At 34.3% G+C, this 26811-nt stretch overlaps 1 protein-coding gene across 3 annotated transcripts in view; it reads right to left on the reverse strand.

The window, feature by feature from the left end:
• LOC120422308 (sterile alpha motif domain-containing protein 5) overlaps positions 1-26811 on the reverse strand; it is a 426502-nt gene that overhangs the window by 12671 nt on the left and 387020 nt on the right. For all 3 annotated transcript variants that reach the window (XR_008212123.1, XM_052708208.1, XM_052708205.1), the window contains 2 exons: positions 25689-25770; positions 9681-10169 (listed from right to left, as the gene is read on the reverse strand). Coding sequence is in view for 2 of the 3 variants with exons in the window: in XM_052708208.1 (XP_052564168.1) it covers positions 9681-10169; positions 25689-25770 (571 nt within the window). In the remaining variant the exon portion in view is untranslated. The remainder of the gene's footprint in view (positions 1-9680; positions 10170-25688; positions 25771-26811) is intronic.

Genomic DNA, 26811 nt, shown 5'->3' on the forward strand with positions numbered 1-26811 from the left:
TGATTACCCGCGAGTTTGCTCCTGCAGCATGCCAAAGGCCGGCCGTGGCCGTGGTAGTTCGAGTGCGGCCTCGAAAAACCCGCGAAGTTCGTCTACCGGCCGTGTGCAAAAAGGTAAACAAACCAACGCCGTGTCGACCGCCATCGCGCAGGGGAGCGTGAGCGCAGAAGGCATCGACAAAAAGTTGCTACATCCCGGATATGTTCCAAGATCACCAGTGCGAACCCGTTCCGGTACTTCCGGTGCCACGACCAACACGTCAACATCCGCCAACATTCCCATCAGGAACGAGTTCCAGATGCTGAGCGACGACGAAGAAAACAACAACAACAACACCGACGGTAGCAGCACTACCGACGACGACGACGACGATCGTCGTGCACGGAAAAAAGTGCCGACGCCAAAAACGAACAATTCTCCAAAGGAACGTAGACCACCTCCAATTTTTGTTTTGGACACATTGGTGGACGATATTGACGAGTTGCTGGAAGGCCTCGGATATTGTCTGAAAATCGGTAAGTCGTCAGTGCAAGTCTACACATTTGACAACAAGAACTTCGACCTGGTTGTGGAGAAATTGAAGGGTAAAAACTTCAAGTTCTACACATTCGACCCCGTGCAGAAGACAGCCGTTAAGGTCGTCTTGCAGGGGTACCAAGACCGCCCGATCTCCGACCTCAAAAAGGACCTCTCGGGTGCTGGAATAACGCCGCGTGACATAAAAGTCCTCTCGCGGAAGACAACAGTCACAGGTACACATACACTGTACCTGTTGTACTTCGACCGCGGCACCGTCAAAATTCAAGACCTGCGGCGGACTAAGGCGTTGGACGGTTTTTGGGTAAACTGGCGGTTTTACTCCAAAAATCCGACGGACGCAGCGCAATGCCACCGTTGCCAGAAATTCGGCCACGGCTCGCGGAACTGCAACCTCCAGCCCCGCTGCGTGAAGTGCGGTGAGTCACACCTCTCTGAGGCGTGTGCACTGCCGTGCAAGGCGGACCTGGGGGACAAGGCAGAGCAAACTAAGGCGCGCATCAAGTGCGCCAACTGTGGAGGTAACCATACCAGCAACTACCGTGGATGCAGTGCACGAAAAAATTACCTCGAGGAGCAGGAAAAGAGGAAGAAGAAAGCAGCAGCGTCCCACCCTCCTCAGCGAAGTACGAGCGTAACCGTGCTGGCTGCTGGGCAGCGTACGGTTCCCGCGGACAACTCAGCATTCCCCCCTGGCTGGGGGCGATCGTTCGCCAGCGTGGTCGCTGCCGGTAGCGGAAATGCGGCCCAGCAAGAAGTCACCGGGGAAGATCTCTTCACCCTGCCAGAGTTCTTTGCTCTCGCGGGGGAGATGATGTCGAGGTTTCGGACCTGCCGTAACAAGGCGGAGCAATTTCTAGCCCTTGGGGAGCTGATGATCAAGCACATCTACAAAGGATAAAATACTGTGATGTAGTTATAAGCTTTTTCTCTTTCTTTCCCCTTTCCTTTGCAATTTTAGCAAGTTTTTTTTTTTAATTTTCTTGCTCTTGTTAGTGCCATAGTTATAGAAATAATTGTTCCAAAATGGATTATGGTGCAACACACAGCTGAAAGGAACTCCAAAACTCTGTTATGAACTGCAAAAGAACTGATTGTATCTTGATTATTCACCAATAAAACCGAAATGAAAAAAACAATATTTGTCGCGTGTTGAAAGACCCGACGGAAAGACGCTTTAAATTGGACTAGCAATAGTTGTCATCGCAGCCTCCAGAGCCAGCCGCATTCTTTAACACACGCACGCACACGCCCGAAAACAACAAAAACATACCGGCGACGAACGCGAAAAAAACAAGCGATCGGATGGCGCTACAAGTCGAACAAAAAATAAACTGTCTGACACAATTTTCAATAAATTCAAGAAAACGCGTTATTGGACCTTGCGTAAATTTCGACCGTTGAAATGCGTACATCTTCTATTCTCCCCGGCAGTAGGCAAAGATAAAGATTTCATAAAGAAAGAAAATTAAGAAAATAGAAGAGCATTAAAGACTCGATTCTACAGGAATAGTTTCTTAAAATACAACTTTGTGAAAGATTATAATCAGAAGAAAAGAAGAGATTTTTTAGCGGAGAAATTTTTGTTAAATAGAAATTAAAGAGTGACGTAATAAATTGGGATGATTAGCCAAGTATGAGTACCCAAGTAACCGCGAGGCACTAAATAGCGGCATTAAATCAGCATTATATTGGCATTTAATACCAGCAAATAATGCTTCAAAACATTAAATCAGCACTTTTCCCTTGAGAAATATTTCAAGTGGCGCACAGTGATGCCGATTTAATGCCTCACCGAAAGCTCGAACAAAAAAACTGCTTTATCGACGTCAAGGCTGGGGGAAAAAAAGGACAGCTAGCTGCTCCACACACTTGGTGGTGGGCCTCCTTTGTTTTTTTTCTCCTGTTGCGTGTCATGTGTGAGTGTGACACTTTGATGTTATTCTTGCATTTTTCTCGTCGATCTCCAGGATGCGCGCCAGCCAACTGATGTATACTGAAATGGGTGTTTGTTTTGAAAGTTTTGATCGATGTGGTTGATGCATCGAACATTAATTTAGACTTTCTTTCTGCTGTTTCGAGTTTCCGTTGTCATTTCGTTGGACGGAAATTATCGATTATCACTCAGCAAATTGCGGCCAGCCAGTCAAGTACAATTAATTACGGGTTAAAAGGGACAAGCACTGGCTAACGGCTAACGGTCCACGTTTGGCAAAATTTCACAAAGTGTATCAGACTTCCGGAAAGCAGCTTTTTGCTTGCGAGAAAAGTCATTCAATTTACCAGAGAACTTTTGATAATGTCCTTTGTGATATGGGCATATGTTTTGAAAAAATTGGCTTAATTACAGGCTGCAGTTTTCCACAAAAAAAATAAACAAAAAAACACTTCAGTCAGCGGGAATTGAACCCAGTTCACGCAAAAATAAAACTGTTGCACACTGGGGGAAATGCGCCTTAGCCCGCACGCTTATTGGAACAGTATAACGGGAGAAGGATAAAAGTCAATAAGAGCGTGACTGGCTGAAATGTTTCCCGTATGGATGGGTTACTTTGTTGATAAACATCAAATGCTTTGAAGCACATTTTCAAGGTCGTAAATGGTGATTTAATGCTAGTTGTAATGCTGCAAAGTTTTGGTACTTTGAGGCATTCGCAAAGCTTATTTACTACTTCAAAGCATTCGAGTGCTGATTTAGTACTGAATAAATACTTCAATTTAGTGCTTGTGGTTACTTGGGTAAGCATGACCGGCGTTCTTTTATTACGTAACGCAAAATTTAGTATTTTTGACCCCCATCCCTCCCTACGTAACAAATCGTAACAGATGAGCGATCCCCCCCCCCCCATAACTGCGTTACGTAAAAAAAGAACGCTCCCTAACTTCGTATTAGTATGAAATGCAATTAAAAGTTTATAGTAATAAGAAAAGAAGAAAATTAAGAAAAAGAACATTAACATTAGGATTTAGATAACCACAACAGTTCCATTTTGCTCTCTTTTCTCACACTTCCATACACACATACAGTCATTCACATCCACACACACACTGAGCTTTAAATGGAACAAACTCACCAGGAATAATGTTAATACAGCTGAGTCTGCAAAAACGGCTTCCAAGGCATTTGCAGACTTTTTCCTCATTGATGCAGATTCTCACATCAATGATTTGGCATCCACGAACACGCCGCAAAGCTCGCTCGAGAGAGCAAAAACTTCTCTCTCCAACCTCAGCAAGTCATGCTCCCGTCGACCGGAACCACGCCAGTACCGCCGCCTACAGCTCTCGGTTGCTCCTCCTTACACCAATGCGAAAGCACTGATGAAGCGTAGCATCAAAACTTGAACCAACGTATACAAAAAAAAAAAATCTTCACCTATTTTCAGTACCCCCGGTAGTGCAAAACTTTCTTTTCTTCTTCTTTATCACTCCATATTTTGAGATAAAAAAAAAAAATTAAGAAATAAACAAAACAAAACCTAACGAAAAATTCTCATTATTTTTTGTTAAACCTATAGCCTCTAAATTCAAACAGATGTACAGAAAAATAAACCTCAGCTATATGAACATGCAGCTAAGCATTTTAAAAAAGTTCTAAGTTGAAACAAACTCACCGGGAATTTTTATAGCGTCCGTTAACGATCGATTAACATAATTTTGGTAGCAATGCGATTAATCTTCAAATTAATTAAATTTTTAATACAGTTTAATAATGGAAAGTTCTCACCGAGATTTCTCCTACCCTTCAGCTTCTCAAAAACGTTTCGACTTTTTCGTGTTCGAACAGAAACGCCAAACCTCTACTCCAGTGCACTTGACATTTTCTTTCCTTTTTCTGTTGTTGCCTTTTGAGGCTCGTTGAGTGACCTATATTTATCTCCCTCACTCTATACTGAACCACCTTTCTAAACTCATAAAACATAAAACATAAAACATAAAACATAAAACATAAAACATAAAACATAAAACATAAAACATAAAACATAAAACATAAAACATAAAACATAAAACATAAAACATAAAACATAAAACATAAAACATAAAACATAAAACATAAAACATAAAACATAAAACATAAAACATAAAACATAAAACATAAAACATAAAACATAAAACATAAAACATAAAACATAAAACATAAAACATAAAACATAAAACATAAACCATAAAACATAAAACATAAAACATAAACCATAAAACATAAAACATAAAACATAAAACATAAAACATAAAACATAAAACATAAAACATAAAACATAAAACATAAAACATAAAACATAAAACATAAAACATAAAACATAAAACATAAAACATAAAACATAAAACATAAAACATAAAACATAAAACATAAAACATAAAACATAAAACATAAAACATAAAACATAAAACATAAAACATAAAACATAAAACATAAAACATAAAACATAAAACATAAAACATAAAACATAAAACATAAAACATAAAACATAAAACATAAAACATAAAACATAAAACATAAAACATAAAACATAAAACATAAAACATAAAACATAAAACATAAAACATAAAACATAAAACATAAAACATAAAACATAAAACATAAAACATAAAACATAAAACATAAAACATAAAACATAAAACATAAAAAATAAAACATAAAACATAAAACATAAAACATAAAACATAAAACATAAAACATAAAACATAAAACATAAAACATAAAACATAAAACATAAAACATAAAACATAAAACATAAAACATAAAACATAAAACATAAAACATAAAACATAACATAATTTCAAGCGATTTGTCGATATTAAAAAAAGAAATATGAAAAATGCGTTCAAGTAACGAAGGAACGATTATCTGTAACAATAAATTCTTTCTTCAATTTCTTCCTTGGCATAATAAAAAAATGAAAACTAACAGGCTATCGATAAAACTACAAACAACACACTGACTTAAAAAAAAGAAATAGGAATAAATAAAAATAAAAGCCAAAGCCAAACACAAGAAGAAGTGATAAAAAAGTTAGAAGATTTTTATTTTTGAAGAAGGAAAAAAAAGAAAAAAATAAGGCATAAGAGCAATTCCAGCCCAAAACAGGAATTTTTTAGGTACTTTTTTCTCGACTCTCTCCGATTTCAATGAAACTTTGTAGACATGTTATCCTACGCTTATATAAGCCATTTTTGTGTATATGGAGCCAGTTACACTCGAGAATGAAGGGCGTAAGTGTTTTAAATATTTTTGTATTTTGTAATTTAAATATTGCTGTATCTTGAAGCCGTTGCATCGTATCAAAAAGTGGTCAAAGACAAACTTGTAGGAAATTTGACGGACTTTCCGAAAAAAATACACTGAAAGAAAAAAATACGCCACTATCATGAGATTTTTTGATTTTTAAGTTTGAAAGTCAAATTTGAAGGTGAGCCCACGATTTTTTTTCGTTCAAAATTTTTGTGAAAATAGCCTAAGATGTTACAAAAAGACTCTCGAAAAATGCAGGATGGAGCAACTCACCTAAAAAAATACAAAAATCATTTACTGAAACTGTTTTTTTTTTCAAAACAAAACATCAAAATTTTCAAAAACCGAACACGAGAGTCGATTCTCCAGACAATCTATATATATAAAAAATTTCGACGGTTTTGTTCGAACGCGCATCAATTGATAACGGAAAGTCGGATCGGAGCGCTTTTTGCTGCATTGGGTTCGTATAAGCCCAAGGAAGGTTCTTACGCTAAAGAGTGACAACTTTGGCCACTCCGGAACCGATTCCGGAAGATCTGCAGATTGTATGGGAAAAGTTGCGTAAAATCAAATTTTGATCACATGAGGTTAAACACGTCAAGAAGTGAAAAAATGACAAGACGAAGTTTGTCGGGGTTAGCTTGTTTTACATAAAAGTCTCCATATTAACCATTGTCTTAAGTCCAATCCTTGTGAAGTTACAGCGGTTTTAAAAATAAAAATGTTGATAAAATAGGTTGTTTGATGGTTTTTGGCAATTTCTATATGACAGACTTGATTTTTCAGTCTCGAAAATATTTTTACCGGAAAGCTCGTCCAATTTCCCATAAGTTTGTCTTTGACCATATTTTAATTGGATGTATGGGCTTACAGATATAAGCAAATTACAATGCTCATAACTGAAAACATAATATTTTTTCAGTGTAGTATATTAACCTGGAAAGTAATTTAGCTTATATATGTAAGCCCATACATCCAATTAAAATGTGGTCAAAGACAAACTAATGGGAAATTGGACGAGCTTTCCGGTAAAAATATTTTCGAGACTGAAAAATCAAGTCTGTCATATAGAAATTGCCAAAAACCATCAAAAAACCTATTTTTTCAACATTTTTATTTTTAAAACTGCTGTAACTTCACAAGGATTGGACTTAGGACAATGGTCAATATGGAGACTTTTATGTAAAATTGTCTGGAGAATTGACTCTCGTGTTCGGTTTTTTAAAATTTTGATGTTTAGAGCTCTTTAAAAAAAAAAAAAAAACAGTTTCAGTAAATGATTTTTGTATTTTTTTAGGTTAGTTGCTCCATCCTGCATTTTTCGTGAGTCTTTTTGTAACATCTTAGGCTATTTTCACAAAAATTTTGAACGAAAAAAAATCGTGGGCTCACCTTCAAATTTGACTTTTAAACTTAAAAATCCAAAAATCTCATAAAAGTGGCGTGTTTTTTTCTTTCAGTGTATTTTTTCGGAAAGCCCGTCAAATTTCCTACAAGTTTGTCTTTGACCACTTTTTGATACGATGCAACGGCTTCATGATACAGCAATATTTAAATTACAAAATACAAAAATATTTAAAACACTTACGCCTTTCTCAAATGTCATTATCGAGTGTAACTGGCTCCATATACACAAAAAATTGCTTATATAAGTGCACAGAAAAAAAAGTTGAATTTTGGAATGTTGAAAATTTGGTAGGTTGAATATTACCTCTTTATTTGTGTAATATTACATAAAAAATGTGTAGAAATGTGAACCTGATGAATATTCATCAAAAACTGATGAATATTCATCATTTTCTGGGGTAAAATTCATCATTTATTTTGCCACAAAATCTGTCACCATTTCCTGATGAATATTACCATCATTTTTTTTCTGTGTGTAGGATAACATGTCTACAAAGATTCATTGAAATCGGAGAGGGTCGGGTACAACCGATTCCCTATTTGACATGGAATTGCTCATAAAACAAAAAGGAGAATAAGAAAACTTTAAGGGAAAGATAAGATAAGTTAAAGCAAAGACGAAAAATACGAAAAAAATCAATAGGAACAAAAAAAAGAAAATTGTTTGAAAAAATTATTGTGCAAACATACTAGCAAAACAAAAACTACCAGAAATAAAAATAAAAATAGAAAAACATCGAAAAAAAATGCAGTTTTACAGGCAAAAAAAAACAAGAATTCTAGATTAAATTTTCAAAACAACCTATCCCTCATGGGTTTCCTATGCAGATAGGGCCTTTTGAAAATTTAATCGAGAATTGTAAAAGTAGAAAAGCCACAAAGAAACAACAATGAAACTACAAAAACAGACAAGAAAAAAAAAAATAGTGTGGTAAAAAACCAAAAAAAGACATTGCAGTAACGAATTACGAATTTTGCCGGATTAGGCTGGTTTGTATAAAAAAATCAATGTTTCAACCTTTTTTTTTAGCATGAAAAAACTTTCCGAGGTGATTTACACAGCAAAGAGCTTATAAGATTTTTGCTGTATCTGAGTGATTAGATCCCATGATTTTTTTTTGAAAATGCAATTTTTCAGTTTTTTTACAATATGTTTATCGAATGATCGGAATTTTTCATACATTTCGAAAGTAATGACACCAATTTTTGAAAATACTAAAAAAAATCACAAAACTATGTAATTTTAAAAAAAGGACTAAATTTTTTTGCTATTTTTTGGGATACCTTAGGAGGGGGGGGGGAGGGGTGTTAGGCGACTGTCCACGCTCCATACAAAAAAGATTTTATTTGTATGGAAATTGTCCACAGTGGGGGAGGGGGTTTGAGATTTCAAAAATAGTGTCCACGTGGTTTGTGGATGGTCCCTACATTTCGATAGCAATAATATGTTTTGTGAAATACTCAAAATTTTCACAAAACTACGTATTTTCGAAAAAAAAAACTCAAGACTTTAGTTTTTTACAATGATGATCGAGATGTTTTCAAATATTTCGCAAGAAATACTATTTTTGTGAAATATTCAATGTTTCACAAAACTACGCATTTTCGAAAAAAAATAGATTTTTTTTTAACAATATGGGTATCAAATGATCGCAATTTTTCTTATACATTTCCAAAGTAATAACATTTTTTTATATATACTCAAAATTTTTACAAAACTACGTATTTTCGAAAAAAAAACCTCCAAATTTCAGTTTTTGACAATACGTATATTTGTGAACATTTTTAGTATTTACAAAAAATGTGTTATTACTTTCAAAATGTTTGAAAAAATTGCGATCATTTGATACCCTATTGTGAAAACTGAAATTTTTAGTATTTTTTTGAGAAAATATTGCTTTTTCCTAAAACAGGAAAAATATAATTGCAATGGATAACTGACACCATCCCGATTCCAAAACACTGTAATTTTTTGAAGTTTGGATAATTTTTCATATTATTATATCGAATGTCTCCCATTTAGCCAAAATCCCATAAGCTCTATGCTTCAGTTATGCTCGCCTCGGTTTTGCATCCCCAAAATGCGGTGCTAAACCGAGGCATGACTATAAACATTTAATTGTTTTTCACTGATTGCACTCAAAATTTCGTTGAAATTTTGAAGTATGTTGAAAAAACAATTTTGTCTGCCCCTTCATTTGCAACAGCCAAACTAAAAATTTCTAAGGCATCAAAAAATAAAAGAAATTAAACATTTCTACGTCCACTTGTCAATTCCCTTCACCCCATCTGGCACCAGGTTCACGAACCTAGGTCTCTCGACAAGCATCGAAAGAAGCACACCAAGTTCACGGTAAAACGCAATAAATCGTCCCAATGAACTGTACGAACAAAAAAGCTCATAAGTCAACTCGCACGAAAAAAAAAGGAAAGCTGGCAGCCGGGGAAAATTTCCCGGAAAATTGGGCGTCAAAAGAAATGGAAGTAAAAAAGCAAGACTTACATGATGTACTAAAGCTATTTGTTGACTTATCGTTAAATTCTTATTGTGCGCTGCTGCCGTCGCCGCCGCCAGCGACGATGACAGATTGTTCCGATTCTTGGCCGCCTTCAGGTTCTTGAGATTGTGGACTCCATTCTTTGTACTACCGCCGCCACCACCGCCTCCCAATCCTCCTCCGGTTCCACCACCGCCGGAGGAACCGCCTCCGTTGCTGCCGGAACCGGTACTCCCGGGACCGGTTCCGATGCCGTTCGATCCGGGCCCGGTCCCGGCGCCACTCCCCGGCCCCCCGTTGCTCGTTCCGCCGGACTGCTGGCCGCTGAGCAGACCGCTGTGCGGGCCCAGCTGGTGCAGGTGGTGATGCTGGAGTTGCTTCTGCAGCAGGATGTCGTCGTACTCGGAGGAGGGGGTGGGCGAGGGCGACGGGGACTCGTCACCCATGCCGCCGCTCAGCGTCCGGTACCGGGCGGTGCAGTTGTTGGTGCCGATCTGGAAGGGAGAAGATTTTTTTTTTTTTTTTGAAAATGAATGAGACAGGTAATCAAAATAAACATCGGCGTTACATTTCATTTGAGTAAATAAAAGAAAATGAACTCAATTTACCCCCTCGCCATTATTAGCATCATGCTAACAATATTTAACTTAGTCCTATTAATTTTTATTTCCACCGGCAACGACGTAACACCGTTTCACAATCTCGCTCGTTTTCCCTTTATTCTTCAATTTAGTCATGTAATCAACTCGCCAACTTCCGGCCAGTCTGAACCTTTTGAGTAACTCGTCATTCGCGAGCGCGCTAGGTAAAATTGATGGTGATTCTCCTTCCCCGGTAGGTCCCGTAGGGACTCGTAGTCCCATACTCAAAGGACCCTTGAATGGCTCTCGCGAGTGATTTTTTTTACCCTCTCTTTTATTTTCTCGCGCTTCGTCGCCTATCACCAGGGATAATGATAGCGTTTATTACGTTGATAAAGGGCGATAACGAGGATAAGCATGATGATGAAGAGATATGATGCCGAACGAGATCAGACGAAGGTTAGGCTTGAGTGGGGGAGAGGAGGCTGATTACTTGATTTTTGCCCGGTCGTGTGACCAGGGTGAGGCCATTGACGCCGAGGAGTTTTATTATCTTTAACAGTTGTTGGTTTTGTATTCAACGACCGTTTTCAACGAAAAAAGTTGTCCAAAAGGAAGATGAAAATTAACATGGAATGACGTAATGGTATTAGTTTAACCAGGGCTGTGGAGTCGGAGTCGGAGTCGGAGCCGGAGTCGGTGGAGTCGGGTCTTTTTGGGGACCTGGAGTCGGAGTCGGAGTCGGAGTCGTCAAAACTCGAACAGCTGGAGTCGGAGTCGGAGCCGGAGTCGGCTAAATTTTATGAGCTGGAGTCGGAGTCGGAGTCGGAGCCGAAAATTTCTGATAAACCGGAGTCGGAGTCGGAGTCGGAGTCATCTTAAATGCAAAAAAAAAAATCTTGTTGTTCAGTATTTGCTATAAAACAGCTTAATTTACAAAACTTCTTATATTTTTAACTGTTTTTTTTAAGTCGTATGCGCTGAATTGCCATTTTTTTAAAGATTTATCAGATGCCATTATGTTTTTGAAGCTTTTTATTGTGATTGGAAAACTCTTATTGTGTTTTATTACTAAATGATAACCTGTTTATTCCCTCTTACCCAAGTATTTGGTATTATAACTTTTTGTAGTCAGAAATATTTAATTGATTCTTGACTGCATCCCTTTCAATTAAAATTTGGCCAAATTTAATCTAGTTCTCTCTGAAAAAAGTACTCACACAGTCACCTTTTACCCTGATAGCGAATGTCTTGGAGGTTTTAAGTAAATCATTTTTCAGGGAAAAATGTGAGGTACAAAAAAAGATTTAAAATAATAATTGCTGTTTTTGGAAATCGGAAAAAGTCACTGACAGTATAACTCTTCCAACAAATATTCAATCATTATAACAATCTATTTCTAAGAAATCAACATGTGCATTTTGTTTTAAACTAAGTACCAAAAAATCAAAGTGTTGCATTTAAAATAATTGAAACTGACAAAAAATATCAATACAGTTGCAACTTATTTTGAAATAAACATTGAATATGTTAAATATATCGATTATCTTAATGTTTACTATTTATCTACTAAAATCTGAGAATGTTGATCCTTGACAAACTATTTTGATATCGTTGCAAAAAATCGTTGAACAAATTTTAAGATTTCAGTACCAAAAAGTACACAAAATTAAAATATTATTCAACCGGTAATAATTTTCTCATATTGTTTGTCCCACGCCAATATTTCGGAAGGTGATTATCATTGCAAATCAATGTACCTAAAAAATTTTTTTTTTTGAAAGGTCCTTTTAAAATGACCTAGAAAATATTTTACCTGTGGATTTTGGTTTTTACCCAATATTTTGATATTTCATATATTTTGAAGGAGGCGCACGATCATTCATAAAGCTTCGTTTTAGGTGAAGATTCAAGAAGTATTGCGTGCCTCCTTCTATGTATATTGAAAATTTTAAAATTAAATAAATCAATAATTCCCAGGTAAAATATTTTCTAGGTCACGGATATTTGAAAAGGACCCCTTAATTATCTTTTCCACGAAGACATTTTTTCGATACCTTGATTTGCGATCATAATCTTTAAATAGTAGTACAGTCAACTCTCTGGTTGTCAATATCCAAGGGACCGTCGAGGAAGAGAATCATCAGTTTACAGAACGATGCAAAATGAAGACTCGATTGAAAATATTTTTTTCTTGATACCCAGCTATGGGAGAGAGACATGGCAACGTCCATCAAACAAAAACAAACTAATGTCAAACACCCTTCAAAACTTCGTTTCGCCAAGAAAAATGTCTATGCAAGCCATGAGAAAGTGAAATTATTGACAACCGGAAGAGATTTTTAAAGCAAACAGAATCCAAGGGACCGTCGAGGAAGAGATCCTTCAAGCAAGGGAAAATATCGAGGATTGAAGATAATTGAAGTATGCAGATTGAAGGGACTGAAGAATTCATCGATAGATGGAGAATTATTGATATCGAGAAGATCGACAGCCAGAGAATCAACTGTATATGCAACAAGTTGCAAAAAGAAGTTGTTTTAAGCACGAGTCGTACATTTATAATACAATGAGTGCTGCAAAAAAAAAAACAAGTTTTGCAACGAGTTGCTTACAACATTTTTTGCAATTCCGAAAAACGCTTTTTGAATGGAATTTTATGTCAATTATTCATTCGTTAAGTAAACTCACCGTTCAAAACAAAAAAATATTGAAAAATGTTACTTTTCGATACAAGTGCTGAAGAGTTCAACTTTTCAGCACCCATTTCAAGCAGAACTTTTCAGCATTGGTGTTGAAAGGTATACATTTTCCATTTTGTTATTTTTGGTAGGGAAAAGTAGACCGTTTTGTTTCTCCAGAAGGACAGGAAAAATTGACAGTTTCACAGCGGAATTGCAAAAAAACAGTTTCGTTTAAAATTGTTATTTAAAAAACAAGGTGACTTTGATAGACAATGTGCTTCTTATAAATGTCAGCTTAAAAGTGTGCAAATTGAATTTATATGTTAAATCGATCATTAAGGCCAGGTTTCTTTAAATGATTCATTCAAAAAAATTGCAATTTAATATTAAAATATATAAGCTTTTTATAATTTAAATGTAAATAAAACAAACAAGCTTATTTGAGGTTCGCTGGCTAGCCGAGCGCGAGGTACTTCAGCTTTATCGACAAGCCCCGCCCTGAAGAACGTTTGCACCAATCGGGTTCAAACGTTATTTAGAACTTCCGAACCCTTGTCAAATGGACAAGGACCCAGCGCGTATATAGTTGATAGTAACAGTATTCCTAATTCCAGTTATCGCTCACCAAGCTGTGATGGCGCGGTGGTTAGCATTTTTGCTTACCAATCCAAAGGACGGGGGATTGAACCCCGACTTGGGCGACTTTGATTTTTCGTTCATGTTCAGAGTTTCAAGATTAATATTTTCTATACTTTCTCGTTGGGAGCAGATGGGAATCGAACCCAGGACCATTCGCATAGAAAGCGAACACCTTAACCAGTCAGCCACGGCCGCTCCCCCAATTTAATTACAAAACTGTTCTTCTGAAAATGCCTTCAAAACTGGAGATAGTTTTTGAATTCTGTTTCAACAACGTATAAAACTTGTAACCTAGAAACTTTTTTTCCGTTGATTCTTCCTTGAGAAAAACATAGCACTTAGAGAGTATTTATCAATTTTTTTTTAAATAACAAACTTTTGAAACATTTCAAAATATGTGGAGTCGGAGTCGGAGTCGGAGCCAACAATTTGTAGAAAGCTGGAGTCGGAGTCGGAGTCGGAGTCGGCTAGAGTTGGTAGGCCGGAGTTGGAGTCGGAGTCGGAGTCGGTTGGGACTGAAAGCCGGAGCCGGAGTCGGAGTTGGAGTCGTCTAATCTCAGAAAGCCGGAGTCGGAGTCGGAGTCGGAGTCGCTTGAAATATGACCCGACTCCGCAGCCCTGAGTTTAACTACCTATTAAGAAGTTCTAAAAATGCTCAGGTGGGGCAAGACGACCATATGGGGCAAGAGGAACAATCGCTCGTTGGGCCGTAATTTTTTAAAATTTTGATATTTCCAGTATGAGGTTGAGGTTGCTAGCAATGAAATTTATTGATTGGTAGTGGTAGATGATGATTTTTGTAGAATCCTTTTATTGATCTTTCGTGCGCGAGAGAGGAGAGCCATGCTCCCTTCGGATTTTTTCTCTTGATGAACGTCCAATGATTTTCTTTTGATGATGATTATTCCATCGCTGCCACTATCACATAATCGCCAAAACGAGGTGACGCCACGGGATATAAGATTGAATGAAGTTTTTTTCAAAACCTTTGTTTTCTTATAACATTTGGAAAGCACAAAATAAGGCTAAGAGTTTGTTATTGTGTTATTTATATCTAAATTATTTTTTTCTTGGGTAAGTAGTGTCCCTGCCAATGACTTGCACCCATTTTAAAGTATGGTTTATCATTTGGTAATTTTTATTAGAAGTTTTGAAAACCCTTGTTTTGGTAGGGCAAGTGAACCATACGGATTTTTAGTATGAAATAAAAAACAAATTGATGCAACATCAGTAACATATACAGGTGGGTATTATATACATGAAATTACATCAAAACCATTAAAAATTGTTTAAAAAAATTCCCCTCGCAAAACATAATGATATAATGAAAATTTATCATGTATCTTCTAAATAATATAAGTTTTTCGAAAAAAAACTAACTTAATCCACCTTTGTGGTTGATGCCTTCCTCACTTTTTACCAAAAATGGGTAATATGAGTGGTTTAAGCTTTTTTTTAGATCCAGAAAAAAGAACACAATATATAACTTATGTGGTAACAACTCGATACAGGTTTGTCAGTTCTTCAATGTTTTGGACTCATTGGAAAGTCCTTTCAATTACCTAACCAACGGTCAGATCAGGCCCGTAGCCAGGGGGGGGGCTACCGGGCTGCAGCCCCCCCCGAAATTTTTCCAATTTTTTTTTAAATTGTACTACCTTAAAAAATCTCAAATCAATGATTGTGTGTTCTCTTCCCAGAAATAATTTGTAAGATAGAGAATCAAGAATTGATTGATCAAACTAAGTAATTTGCCTGTCCATTGCCGGGCTCAGTTTTTGTAGATTATGGATCCAATATTTAAAAATTGAGCTGCAGATTTTAACATTGTTCCATTCAGTAACATCTCATTTATCTAGTACTTTTAGCATTACATTGGTTAGGATGGTCCAAATCTGGGCTTACTTCGGACTATCCCCTGAAATCAAAGATTTACGCATCACTAGCCTAAGGTCCAAAATTTGAGCTTTTTCTGACCACTGACCACCAAGTTTGGGCAAAATCGTCAAATTGTATGGAGAAAAGCAACTGTTTCAGTTTTTGACCAATGGAAGGCGCGAAAACTATCCAGTTCTTACCAATTTTTAGAACTAATATCTTCTTTAAATTTGGAAAAACTTTCCCGAAGACACCTTATTTTTTTGGGTTTTTTGCTAAAAAGTACCTTCGAAAATAGCAATTTCCGAGCGGACTGCTCTAAGGGGCTACATAGAAATAATTACCGTCATCTGGGGCGAATCGGGACTACAGTCTGAATAGGGACAGCAAAAATCCTTAGATCTTGTTGTCTTATTTTTGATTGTAAAGCTTAAGTATGACCCCTGAAGAACCATAAAATAATTTAGAATTTTTGGATTCAATGTGACGGCCGAAATGGAGGTCAAGAAATATTTCTGGTGTTTTTTTAAAGGTCCAATAAACCAAATTTCCAGTGTTTGCTTTTTGGGTGCTTTTGAAACCGTCAGGGGTATTAAAAAACACCCAAAAAGCAAAAACTGAAAATTTGGTGTATTGGACCTTTAAAAAAACACCAGATTTGTTCATATTTAACTAATATGTGGTTGCAGATGCCGAATTTGATGTTAAAAACAAGCAAATAAAACATGCCGACTTCATTTGTTCCTGATTCGATTATCCGAAGTCCTTCGAACTTCGGATAATCGAAACTTTGGATAATCGAGGCTTCGGCTAGTCGAATTTGGACTGTAAAATTAATAGCCCTCCTTTATTGGCATTAAAACCTTTAAACTGTTAACAAATGTTTTCTTTTTCTACATTTTTCAAAATTTATCATAATTTCTCAAAAATATTTAGATATTGTTTTCAAAAACGAAAGCATTGATTATGAAAAACATTTGAGTGAATTTCGACTATTATCAGAAATACAATTCTAATTTTATCGTTTTGGTTTTAAGAATATGGTTAGTTACATATCTGAGACCTTAGAGAAAAATGTTTGAGAAATATCTGTGTGTATTTTTTTATTACTTTTTCGTAAACCTTTTTTCCGAAACCACTCGTCCAAAATGCTTTTTTTTGGTCACATTTTTTAGTTTCCACCGTGGCCAATCTCCAATTTTTATTAAATATATCAAAAATCGGAATATCAACTAAGTGAATCCTTATTATCAACTAATTTTTAACTTTGTGCATGAGCTTGCGATTTTTAAAGGAAGAAATAAAAGCTTGGATTCAAAAACTCTGAAATTAAATTAATTAAACATCATTTTCAAATTGTATAATTTCTGATCAATAATTCATTTTGAACTATTTAATTTCTATTTTTTTGATTTTTCGGATTAGAATTTGCATTTCGAAAATTTAAAAATTTCTTTATTATTTTTTTTTATTTTTTATTTCTGAATATCAATTGTAAATATTTTCCAAAGTTTATGTTGCCACATTTTTAAAATGGACCAAAAAACAGAGAGCAAATACAATATTTTTAAAATAAATAGCTTCACAATTTTAATGGAAATGACTTATTTCGATTAAGTCTTTTTAGGACCAGCGACCAGGTCGGTTCGGAAAACAAATATGAAATGTTTTTCCTGCTTTGATAATCATATACGACATGTTTGGGCTCGTTTAAAAATATTTATAATTTTTGTAACATGTCGCGGAACCGTGGAAAGTTTTTTTTCACGAAAAAAGCATTTCGCCATCAGCTAGATATTTTGAAAACTAATGATGCAAAACAACTGTACTGATTTAAAGTGTGTTTTGAAACACTTTTAAAATAATAAAACCATAGCTTATAGTTTTGATTTTTAACCCTCTCGACTTTGGTCAGAGTTTAGTGACATAAACTTCAGAATAATATTCGCAACGGCTAATTAAAGATTTAAAAATTTTACACTTTCAAATTACTAAATTTTCATAATTTTTGATTTCAAATTTTTTGGTATAAGACAAAAATAATAAAAACATATAAAATTTAAGATAACAATTCAACAGAATAATATCAAAAAATCTGAAATTCCAAAAATTAAAAAATCTAAAACTGAAAAAATAATAAAATAATTAATACTTAAGAAATCCTAAACTAAAAAAAAATATCATTTTAAAATTAAGTTATTCAAAATCCAATAAATTATGTTTTTTCAATCTTAATTTTTGGATGCTTTAAATATTTTTATGTTTAAATTCTAGTATTCCTAAATTTATTTATTTTTACCAGAAAATTAAGTGATTATTGTAATGGCTTTTCCCTTATTTCAGCATTTTAAGATTCAGCGTTTTGACAGTCAGCTTCATGAGGCAATTCTTCAATATTATTTAAGCGAATACATTATTTTCAAACTATATTTTCAGTCGCATTCAAATAAACAAATCAAAATCTCATCAACACATATTGCACCCGAAGAAATATCAAACGACGCTTTTTGTTTCTGTTCCTTTTCAGCTGCGTACCGCTTAAGAGAAGTCTTTTCGTAAAACTTTTCTTGACCGTTTCTTGAATTTTTTTTATGGAGTTTTAAGAGTCTCCGTACTACAGGACATTTTTTAAAAATTTCGTTTGAATGTAAAATATAGTTCTTGTAGCAAAATTCAGACTAAGATTTGATTTACAGGAAAAATCTAATTGATTTAAGAATTCTTACATAAAGTATTCTTTACTTTTAAAACAAAAATTTAAGATAATAATTACACATGATAATTTCAAAAAAATCTGAAATTCCAAAAATGAAAAAAGAAATCAAAAACTTAAAAAATTATAAAATAATTACAACTAAAAAAATCCTTAAATTATAAAAAAAAACATTTTTTATCATTTTTAAATAAAGATATTCAAAAAATAATTTTCAATCATTTCAATAAATTATGTTTTAATAATCTTAATTTTTTGATGCTTCGAATAATGGTATGTTTGAATTCTAGTGCAGACTAAGATTAGATTTACAGGATAAAACTAATCGATTTATGAATTCTTACATAAAGTTTTCTTTATTTTTAATTTAGCAAGGTTTCGTAAATATAAAATTTCTAAACCATAAAATGTGCAGGATTTTATTCCCAGAGTCAAGATATTGCTTGAACAAACATCGATTTTAATAAATGGTTACAATCCTAAATTATTCAACATGATTAGATCCCAGAAACACAAAAAAAAAGGATTTCATTTGTGTGTTTTTGTTTTAGAAGCACCACAGCCAATTTACATTATTTTTCCCCTTTATCTTGAAAAATCATATTGGTTATCAAAACTTATTTTAAAAATTAATATAGTTTTGACAGTTATTTCAAAATAAATAAATACGTGAATTGAAGATTTAAATTTGTTAATCGTGTTACAATTTACAATTTTTATCGTACATTTTATTTTATTTCAAGAAGATGTGTCTCAGGAACTAATAGATCAATCTCCAATGGTTCTGAGTCTTTACACGATAAGAACAATACAAGTTTTGCTTGATGTTGCTGTTATATTATTTTCATTGAAATACTTGTTAAACAGTTTGTACACTATTTTCAATAAATTGGATAATGTTAATTTTTGTGTTTTAACGAAATATGCATATTATCGATAAAAAATGAATGATTTCTATGAATTCATAGACTTTTAAATATTTTGACTCTGGATATCTTTAATAATGTCTTTTTGATACTCTTTGGTTTAAATTTAACCGTTTATTCGATCAGAAAATTTTATTTTTAATTTAATATATTTTTTTAATTTCGAAGATAAGCAGCACTGCAACGATAGATTGAAATTTTATTAAAAAATTATCTTTAGAATTAAGATCTGATTAAATTTTTTTGTCATGTTTTCAAATTTTATTTTTGCTCAAATTCTGGACCAATTTTTCAGAGTACAATGAGGAATGAATTTGAAAATGGCTTTTAGTCGGAATATTAAAGTTAAACATGAATCGTTTTAATGTTTGATGCAATCGAGGAAAATTCTAACGGTTACATATGCATTTTAAAAATGGTTACATATGAATTATTAACAACTCTTCCAGTGAATATTTTGGCGTTAAAATTTAATTTAATACAATTTATCTAAATTTTTGAACACATTAAAATTAAACACAGGCACTGATTTTTTTTTTCTTCAAATCTATTTATTAACAGATATCCATTATAGGCCTATAGGGTCGTCCAATTACCATGGAGACACTTCAGAAGCTGAAATTTCAACGATTTAATTTTTTTGTATTTCATTAAAATTACAATTAAAATAAAACATTGTTTATGTTTGTTTATACAATTTTAAGAAAAACAAATATTTCAGTTATGAGTTTTATGTTGTGCTAGAAAAAATGAAAAATGTCAGATAAACCATCACAATTATCACACAGCTGAAAATGAAAATCCAGACGGTTTAAAATTTAATAGGTCAAATTTACCAGTTTGTTCGTGGGTTTTTCTCTCAGTATAAAATACAGAAAACATAATACTTATGGTTAGATAAATCAATATTTCTTTAAATTTTTTTTTAAATTTAGCGACGTTTATCACGAAATTGGATAACAACTAAACAATTCAAGAAAATGTAAAAAAAAAAACACTTTCTCTACTCCTTTAATACAAACTAGCTGTTAAAATAAAGAAAAAAAAATGACGAAGGAGTTTCTTCAATAAAGACATTGAAAACTTAATATGAAAATCTTTGAAAACTTTTTTGCATACATTACATTACAATTTTACAATTCATCTCAATAATTATACCACAAACCAAGTGATGGTATAAATGATTTGCTGATTTTTATACTCCTTGAATTTTTGCACCCAAGCCCCCCCCGAACAAAAATCCTGGCTACGGCCCTGGGTCAGATGTTGGATCCGGACATAGTTTACATACATTTAAGTGAGATCCGGCTTCAAAAAAGTAAATGAATATCACTTAAGTGGTCATAACTCGAGACTGGGTTACCAGATCTTCAATGTTTGGGACTCATTGGAAAGGCCTTTCAATTACCTAACCAACGATGGATCGGATGATGGATCCGGACATCGTTTACATGCACATAATTGAGATCCGGGTATTTGTGAAAACACATTTTTATACATAACTTTTGAAATACTTATCGAAACTTCAAACAATTCAATAGCGATGTATGGGACCCTAAACCAAGTCGAATGCAACTGGTTCGATCAAAATCGGTTCAGCCAGTGCTGAGAAAACTCAGTGAGAATTTTGGTCACATACATACATACATACACACACATACACACACACACATACACATACACACAGACATTTGTTCAGTTTTCGATTCTGAGTCGATATGTATACATGAAGGTGGGTCTAGGCGCTTTTAATAAAAAGTTCATTTTCAGAGCAGGATTATAGCCTTACCTCAGTGAGGAAAAAATCGAAATATTGGTCGCAAATTTTTTTCAACTTCATTTTTCGATGTAAAATCAAATTTGCAATCAAAAAGTACTCTAGTGAAATTTTGATAAAGTGCACCGTTTTTAAGTTAAATCCAAGTTAAATCCATATTTAGGTGACTTTTTTGAAAATAGTCGCAGTTTTTCATTGTTTAAAATTAGTGCACATGTTTGCACACTTTTGGAAAAAATATTTTTGAAAAGCTGAGAAAATTCTCTATATTTTGCTTATTCGGACTTTGTAGATACGACCTTTAGTTGCTGAGATATTGCCATGCAAAGGTTTAAAAACAGGAAAATTGATGTTTTCTAAGTCTCACCCAAACAACCCACCATTTTTTAATGTCGATATCTCAGCAACTAATGGTCCGATTTTCAATGTTAAATTATGAAACATTTGTGAAATTTTCCGATCTTTTCGAAAACAATATTTTCAAAATTTTCAAATCAAGACTAACATTTCAAAAGGGCCAAACATTCAATATTACGCCTTTTTAAAATGTTAGTCTTGGTTTAAATTTTTTGAAAATATTGTTTTCGAAAAGATCGGAAAATTTCACAAATGTTTCATATTTTAACATTGAAAATCGGACCATTAGTTGCTGAGATATTGACATTAGAAAATGGTGGGTTGTTTGGGTGAGACTTAGAAAACATCAATTTTCCTGTTTTTAAACCTTTGCATTGCAAATCTACAAAGTCCGAATAAGCAAAATATAGAGAATTTTCTCAGCTTTTCAAAAATATTTTTTCCAAAAGTGTGCAAACATGTGCACTAATTTTAAAAAATGAAAAACTGCGACTATTTTCAAAAAAGTCACCTAAATATGGATTTAACTTGAAAACGGTGCACTTTATCAAAATTTCACTAGAGTACTTTTTGATTGCAAATTTGATTTTACATCGAAAAATGAAGTTGAAAAATTTTTGCGACCAATATTTCGATTTTTTTTTTAAATCAGTATTGATTAAAAAATTCATAACTCGGTCAATGATTTTTTGCACAACCTGGAAATTTCTGAAAAGTTGGCATTTTATGTCCTCTAAAACATATCAAAAAATAAAAAAATTAAAAATAGTGTTTTTTTGCAAATCAAGTTTTAGTGATAAAAAGTTAAATAAAAAATCACCAAATTTTTTTTTACCGTGTATCATTTTTTTTCCAGTGTAGTCCGTATCCATACCTACAACTTTGCCGAAGACACCAAATCGATCAAAAAATTCCTTCAAAAGATACAGATTTTTGAATTTTCATACATTATTTTTGTATGGACAGCTGCCAAATTTGTATGGAAAATTATATGGACAAACTAATGATGCAAAATGGCTTCTTTGGGCATACCGAAGGGACCAAAAAAGTTTCAGTCGGATTAAAAAATACAAAAAAAATCGAATGACCGAAATCCTAGAGAACTGCTCTTATCTGTTACGATTTGTTACGAAGGGGGGAGAGGGGGGTCAAAAATCCCAAATTTTGCGTTACGTAATAAAAGAAAGCTCCCTTTATGGTCTTCCATTTTGTCTTATGTTTAAAAGATTACGAAATGGCATCTTTGCTGTTACGAATAATATCGCTCTGAGTGTTATCACGAGAACATTTCCCTAATAAAATCGCGAGGTCCGTTTTTGGATATATCGTGAAGGAGAGACGGTACGACCCCTTCCATTTTTGAACATGCGAAAAAAGAGGTGTTTTTGAATAATTTGCAGCCTGAAACGGTGATGTGATAGAAATTTGGTGTCAAAGGGACTTTTATGTAAAATTAGACGCCCGATTTGATGGCGTACTCAGAATTCCGAAAAAAACGTATTTTCATCGAAAAAACACTTAATTTTTTTTTAAAACTATGCCATTTTCCGTTTTTTTGGAACATCTCATTTTAAGGGAAATTTAATTTACTTTTCGAATCTACATTTACCCAGAAGGGTCATTTTTCATTTAGAACAAAAATTTTCATTTTAAAATTTCGTATTTTTTCTAACTTTGCAAGGTTATTTTTTAGAGTGTAATAATGTTCTACAAAGTTGTAGAACAGACAATTACAAAAAAAATGATAAATGATAAATATAAGGGGTTTGCTTGTAACCATCACAAGTTTTAGCGGTTTTACGAAAAAAATGTTTTGAAAACGATACTTTTTGCGTTTCTCTTTGTTTCATCGTTCGTGTCAGTCGCGGGTGACCGTGAACGCCCATGATCAACGACGACCAACTTTTTCAAAACTTTTTTTTTGTTATTTAAGTTTGGGACAGGTTTTGATACCATACGAAACATGTTTCGATACATTTACACAAAAGATCCTCTGTACTTACTCTTAGCTTTAAGAAAAATTTAATTACAAAAGCCGACTCGGTCCTGACCAGGTCCCAGTACCGAAAAGGACCTAATAAAAATAATTTTATAAAAAAATAAAAAACATGTTTCGAAAAAAAGTGAAAAATTTCGTGATGTGCAACGCCGGCGTGTGATAGAGTAGAACGGGGCAAAAGTACGCACCAGTCATCGAAAAAATTGAAGATTGTGTACGGACAAAAGTTACCATTTTAATCAAATATTTGAGGTAAAAAATAAGGTTTATAAAACATCAGGTTCACGAAATCTTTGAAACCCTTGAAGTAAATTCAAACACATTGGGAAATTGACATGAAAATGTGGATGAATGAAAAATCACCGTAAATAATTATATTTTTCAAGACGTTACTTCATTATTGAATGGCCCTAAGTAACTTCAATTCAATAATAACCATTAATATTTGAGTATGAATTAAAAAAGTTAACCTTCAAAAAAATTAAGAGTCTTAAACTACCATAAAAATTGGGTTGCAAAAATCGGAAGAAAATGTTGCCAAAAGTCGAGGTCGTCATGAACATCCAGTAAGGGCCCATCCATAAACCACTCCAAATCACTTTTGATTTGGATTCTGCAGGTTTAAGGTGGAAGCGCTGAATAGTTTTAGGATGTTGATCAATATCGTAGCCATTGGATATTCTGTTTGCAAAACTTAAAACTCAATTCTAAATTAAGCCAAACTTCTGAAGAGAAAAGAAATACTCTTGCTAATGGTTCACCATTTTCACTCTTCTTTCAAAAAGGTAAAAAAAAATCACGTAGGGTAGAGTAGTCATCAATGAGACACGGGGAACAATGATAAAATGGCTCTCACAAGTCGTAGTTTCAACCAATCAGGCTCATATTTTGGGGAAAGGTGTATCTACTGGATACACGTCTGCCATAACAGTGGCTTTGGTTATGGATGCTCCCTTGCAAAGTTATTCATAAATGTTTTATTTTGGGGTGTAAAAGTAAATTATGACTGAAAATTACATTTTCGCTTATAGGCTGCCAATAATACAAAAACTAAAATTTCTCCAAACTTCTTTCGTCATTTCATAGGGCATGAGTTGGGCCACAATGGCCTTTCATTAGAATTGACCAACATTAAATATATACCCAGAATCCAGGGCTGTCTCATTGTTCCCCACTCTTTTCAGCCTATGGGTAACAATGAGACACTTTGATTTTTCTTCATTAAACTTTTCAAAATCTAGGGAAATCCTTCAAAACATGAATTGGGAGTGATTTTTGGTATATTTATTGAGTTTTGACTTCATTTAGCCAAACATATAAAGTTATATGGTATAAATAAATAGATTTTACTAAATTTAAATACTTTTTAGTATAACTTTTGTTAATGAAAGTTTCAAGTTGGCAAAATTGCTTTAAAATGTTCAAGGTAAGTCACCTGCAATGGAACAATACAAAAACATGATGTTTTACTAGAAAAGTATTGATTTTCGTAGAGTGTCTCATTGTTCCCCACATGTCTCATTGTTCCTGCCAAGTGCGTCTACAATGAGACAGTTGAATAACTCTGGCTGTAGAGGTCGGATCGATCTCATATTTTGGTCAATGTTAGAACACATTAAAAGAAAGAAAATGCAACAAAAAGCTCATTAAAACATGCTGATGAAAAAAATACAAAAATCGTTGAAAGTTAAAAACCAAAAGTGTCTCATTGATGACTACCCTACCCTAATAAGATTTTTACGACGCCATCAACAACAACAACAGTCTGGCTCAGTCTGCTTTAAGGCCACGCAACACGCGAACCCGCGACCTGCCCTCGACCGTTTGGTGGAGGTCGCCCATTTTGCTCTCAAATAGACCGGAAGGTGTCGGAGATTAACAGCTGCTGCTGCTGCTGCTTACGGTGCTTGCCTACCATTCAGGCGCGTAATGGTGTCAAGCCAAATATGAAGAAATTTGCATTTAGATTTGCTTCGGGGAGGTATTTTGGCTTCAAGGGTCGAGCAAGTTAAGTTAAGTCGTTTGGGTTGGGGTGAAACTTGTATTTGATTTAATGGTTATTGGAGGATATTGGCATTGAGAATAAAAAATTCTTTGGGTGTTTGAGGAAAGTGACCATTAGATGAAGCGCTTAAAGTTGAAAAAGATTCAAACTACGATTTTCTTTAATCAAGGAAAACTGATTCAAGCCATAACTTTATAATTAACTCTCATTATCGCCCTGAAACTTCCTCGCACCGTAATAACACGTTGTAATAAATTCAATTACTTAAACTCGTCTGGAAAGTGAACCCTTCCCAGCCAAGTACTGTCATCCCGCAACAAGTAGCGGGATTGTTGAACAGGCAAATTACAAAAACAAACCAAAAACCGCACCACCCTTCCCCTTTAAGGAGCATAATGGTTTCAATTAGCTCCCCGAATCTTTAAACAAGAGAGAGTTTGAGTCCAAAACTTACCGACACCTGGCTGAGCCGGGAGGTAACGCTGTGCAAATCCGATATCGATCCGGCGTAGTCTCCACTTTCCCGGTCGTGGGATCTGCAATAATAATAAGAAGAAGAAAAAAAAACAAGGAAAATTTTAGAACCATTTTAACTAAACTTTTGCCGGTTGGGATGGGAAATTTCTCATTATGGTTATGAAGGCGGCGAAGGTGCTTTCTGCTGCTGCCAAGAACGGCTACGATGATGATGATGATTCCCGATGGTGGAAATTAAATTTAAATTTAATCATTATCTAGCCTTTTCGGAAGGTTTCCCCGCCCTCCGGGCGTGACCAACCGGAGTGGGTCCGGTGTAACAACACTTCTGGAGGAGGACAGGGTAACGAGTCCTAACATTAAAGAAGCATTTATTTATACATAATTTAAATAAATTACATCAAGCAATTTTTCATGTTCTTAGGATAATACAAAATCTGCTTAAGTTTCGAGTTTTCAATAGTTTACATCAAAGTACATCAGTTTGATTTGGTGTATACATGTTCAAACATTATTTCCCCAAAAATACACAGCAATCTTTTTGGGTGGGTGTAACTTGTTCGTCGTACAAAAATTTGAGATATCAATTGAGATTTTATGAGTATATCTCATGTGGAAATTATCATAAAATCTGGATTTAAATAATTTTTTGGAGCTTTTTTGCAATTAGACTAAATGGAATTTTCTGATCGTTTTTTATTGATTGAGCAGATTTGAGATTTTTAAAAAACAATATTCTGATATTTTTGTTCAACACAATTTTTTTATTTTTGTAAAATTGACAAGCTTTCATTTTGAAAATTTTCCAAGCCACAAATTACCTATAAAAAATACATAGCGCTTTTCTGAAAACACGAAGTTTATTTACTGATGCCCTAAGGCAAGCGGAGAGGATGTCGAGCCGCTGTCAGTGCGAGCCACCTCCATAAGCTTGCAGTTGTGAGAGCAGAAAGGAGATCTTGCGAGATATCGTGTAAAATGAGACAGATGATTCTCTCCGCTAGACCCAGCTGATGCCTGGACTGGATGAACCAAGTTTGCTGAAATTTTTGGTGAAGATTCTCCACTAGGGTGTCTCAAAAAACGCCATGTTAAGGAAC

Source organism: Culex pipiens, chromosome 1 (assembly GCF_016801865.2).
Source record: "Culex pipiens pallens isolate TS chromosome 1, TS_CPP_V2, whole genome shotgun sequence".
Taxonomy (NCBI): Eukaryota; Metazoa; Arthropoda; class Insecta; order Diptera; family Culicidae; genus Culex; species Culex pipiens.